Raw genomic sequence first — 3184 nt, 5'->3', positions numbered from 1 at the left:
AAGGTGAATGACAAGTCTCTTTTGCTTAGGGTGGGGGAGTTCAAAACCAGGGGGCATATTTTTCAAGTGAGAGGAGAGTTACTCGAGAGGCAACTTTTTTTATACAGAGTGTGGTTGGTGTGTGGAATGAATTGCCAGAGAAAGTGGTGGATGTGGGTACAATTACAATGGTTAAAAGACATTTGGACAAGTTTATGAACAGGAAAGGTTTGAAGGAATATGGGGTCTAGGCACAGGAAAGTGGGACTTGTTTATTTGGGAACATGGTCAGTTAGACTGGGTGGACCAAAGGGTCTGTTTGCATGCTGTATGACTCTATGATTCGATGGGTTGTGATATCTGGTTGGCATGGGCACATTGGACAGAAGGGTCTGGTTCTGTGCTGTGCATCTCTATGACTCTATGATTAAAATTTTAAAATAGTTGAAAATACACAGCAAGTGAAATTGCCATTGGCAAACATCCCAACTTGAAAATAATTATTGCATCCTTTAATAGAGTTTCCACATAAATTATATGAAAATTACAAAGCTCATGACTAATTAAAATCCAGACATGAAGATAATTCACTAAACTGTGCAACCAACACAACTTTCAGAAGCACAAATTGACGAGAAACACCACATGAAGGGCTTTAGAAAGAAACCATTACCTCAAATAGCCTCAAGTACATCATTGAACTTATACCATCCATCCTTTTCTAAAGGTGGAAGAAGGAAAACAATGATTATGGCATGAAAAAAAAATAGCATTGACTTTGTTCACTGGAGCAATGAAGGAATACATACTGGCAGAGCAACCATACTCTGTCCAAAGCAAGAGGATGCGACTGTATATAAAGCGGATTTAAAAAAAAGAATGCAACCCTTAATACATTCAAATTTGTAGTACATTGATGGTTTAGCTTATGCTTACTTTAGATACAATGGGCAGTCATGACCTTTCATTCCGGCAACAAATATCATCACTAATTTCAACCGGCACATAAGTCTATTCAGTTTACACAAGTTAATGAAAATGGCTCATAAGATGACCTATGCAAATTCAGATTCTATTTATTACTTTGGCATGTTTATCTATTCATCCTTCCACCCTATCATATATCAGGTGACATGGCCAGGCATACCTCTTAGAATCTTGGTTTATTTTGTACATCTGTTCCACCAGGCAGAAGTAATGTGGTATTAATCAAGTCCAGGTATAAGAATCCTGCACAGAGTCATAACAAGCCATAATCTGCTGAATTCCTGTTTGGAGTGTCACTCAATGAAGTATTTAACTAAGTATTTGAATGGCATCATTGCCTCTGTGTCAGAAGTTACAGGGGATGAATCTTATTCTTGGGTCAGCAGTAAAAATCTATAGGGCTTTAAATTCAGGGAGATACCAGCGGTGTTCCACAGGGATCAGTATAGGGCCCACATTTGTTTGTCATTTATGTAAATAATTTGGATTGGAATATAGAAGGCGTGGTTTGAGGATGACACTAACATTGGTGGTATAGGGGACAGTAAAGAAGGTTATCTAAAATTACGAAAGAGATTTTGATCAATTGGGTCAATGCGATGAAGAGTGGGAGGTGGAGTTCAATTTGGATAAATGCGAGGAACTGCACTTTGACAAAACAAACAAGAGCAGGAATTACGCCATTAAAAATAAGGCCTTGGGTAGTGTTGTAGAACAGAGAGACCTAGGGGTTCAAGTACATAACTCTTTGAAGTTTGTGCCATATATAGATTGGGTGGTTAAGAAGGCATATGGAATGCTTGCCTTCATTGCTCAGTCCTTTGAGGAATTGGGATGTTATGTCGAGATTGCACAGGATGTAGGTGATGTCTCTTTTTGAGTGCTATATCCAGTTCTGGTTGCCCTGTTACAGGAAGGATATTATTAAGCTGGAGAGGGTTCAGAAGAGATTTACTAGGATGTTACCAGGTTTTGGTTATGGGGAGAAGTTGGATAGGTTTGGACTTTTTTCACTGGAATGTAGAAGGCCAAGGGGTGACCTTTTAGAGGTTTATAAAATCGTGATGGGTATAGATAAGGTGAATGGCAGATGTCTTTTCCCGAGTGTGGAAGATTTCATATGTTTTAAGGTGAGAGGAGAAAAATTTTAAAAGGACATGGGGGCAATTTTTTTTTACACTGATAGTGGTTCGTGTGTGGAATGAACTTCCAGAGATAAGTACATGAATAAGAAATGTTTGGAGATATCTGGGCCAAGCGCAGACAGGTGGGACTAGTTTAGTTTAGGATTATGGTCGGCATGGACTGTTGGACTCAAGGGTCTGTTTCTATAAAAAAAACAGAAGTTTCCGGAAAAGCTCAGCATGTCTGACAGCATCAGTGAAGAGAAATCAGAGTTAACGTTTTGGATCTGGTGACCCCTGAGGAAGAGCCACCGGACTTGAAATGTTAACTCTAATTTCTCTTCACAGATGCATACAACAGGTAGCAGCTTAAAAGGAGCATGCAAATCTTTCTACTGTTTTCTGAAAGAACAACACGATGAGTAATGAACAAATAATATACACAATGTTATACCATGACAACTGGCAAACATTTGATCATAAGAGATTAATCAAATGCAAAAACAATGGCTACTATCATACTGACTCTGGGCCTTGTTCAAATCAGAAACCCTTTGTAAGAAATCACAATGTTTTTGGACCCTTTTCCTTCTTTTATTAATATTGATGAATAGTGAATTGTAATAATGGTGAAATATAGAGTATAGTTTAGAGACAGGACAAAGTTTTCTTTAACCTTTTCTGATTCAGTATGTGGATGTACCCACTAGAGAAGGTGCAAAACTTGACCTAATCTTGGGAAATAAGGCAGGGCAGGAGACTGAGGTGTCAGTGAGGGAGCACTTTGGGGCCAGCAACCATAATTCTATTAGATTTAAAATAGTGATGGAAAAGGATAGACCAGATCTAAAAGTTGAAGTTCTAAATTGGAGAAAGGCCAATTTTGACGGGATGAGGCAAGAACTTTCAAAAGCTGATTGGGATCAGATGTTTGCAGGTAAAGGGACGGCTGGAAAATGGGAAGCCTTCAGAAATGAGATAACGAGAATCCAGAGAAAGTATATTCCTGTTAGGGTGAGAGGAAAGGCTGGCAGGTATAGGGAATGCTGGATGACTAAAGAAATTGAGGGTTTGGTTAAGAAAAAGAAGGAAGC

General features: G+C 38.8%; 1 protein-coding gene across 25 annotated transcripts in view; it reads right to left on the bottom strand.

Annotated features, from left to right (window-relative positions):
• Window positions 1–3184, bottom strand: part of cadps2 (Ca++-dependent secretion activator 2) — a 724760-nt gene that overhangs the window by 23169 nt on the left and 698407 nt on the right. For 12 of the 25 annotated variants that reach the window (XM_043709162.1, XM_043709149.1, XM_043709156.1 and 9 more), the window contains one exon: window positions 653–700. The exons of the other annotated variants lie outside the window; for them this stretch is intronic. In XM_043709162.1, the coding sequence (XP_043565097.1) occupies window positions 653–700 (48 nt within the window). The remainder of the gene's footprint in view (window positions 1–652; window positions 701–3184) is intronic. 25 annotated transcript variants of the gene reach the window in all.

The sequence above is a fragment of the Chiloscyllium plagiosum genome, chromosome 19, assembly GCF_004010195.1.
Source record: "Chiloscyllium plagiosum isolate BGI_BamShark_2017 chromosome 19, ASM401019v2, whole genome shotgun sequence".
Classification (NCBI taxonomy): Eukaryota; Metazoa; Chordata; class Chondrichthyes; order Orectolobiformes; family Hemiscylliidae; genus Chiloscyllium; species Chiloscyllium plagiosum.
This window is presented reverse-complemented; position numbering and strand designations above follow the sequence as displayed.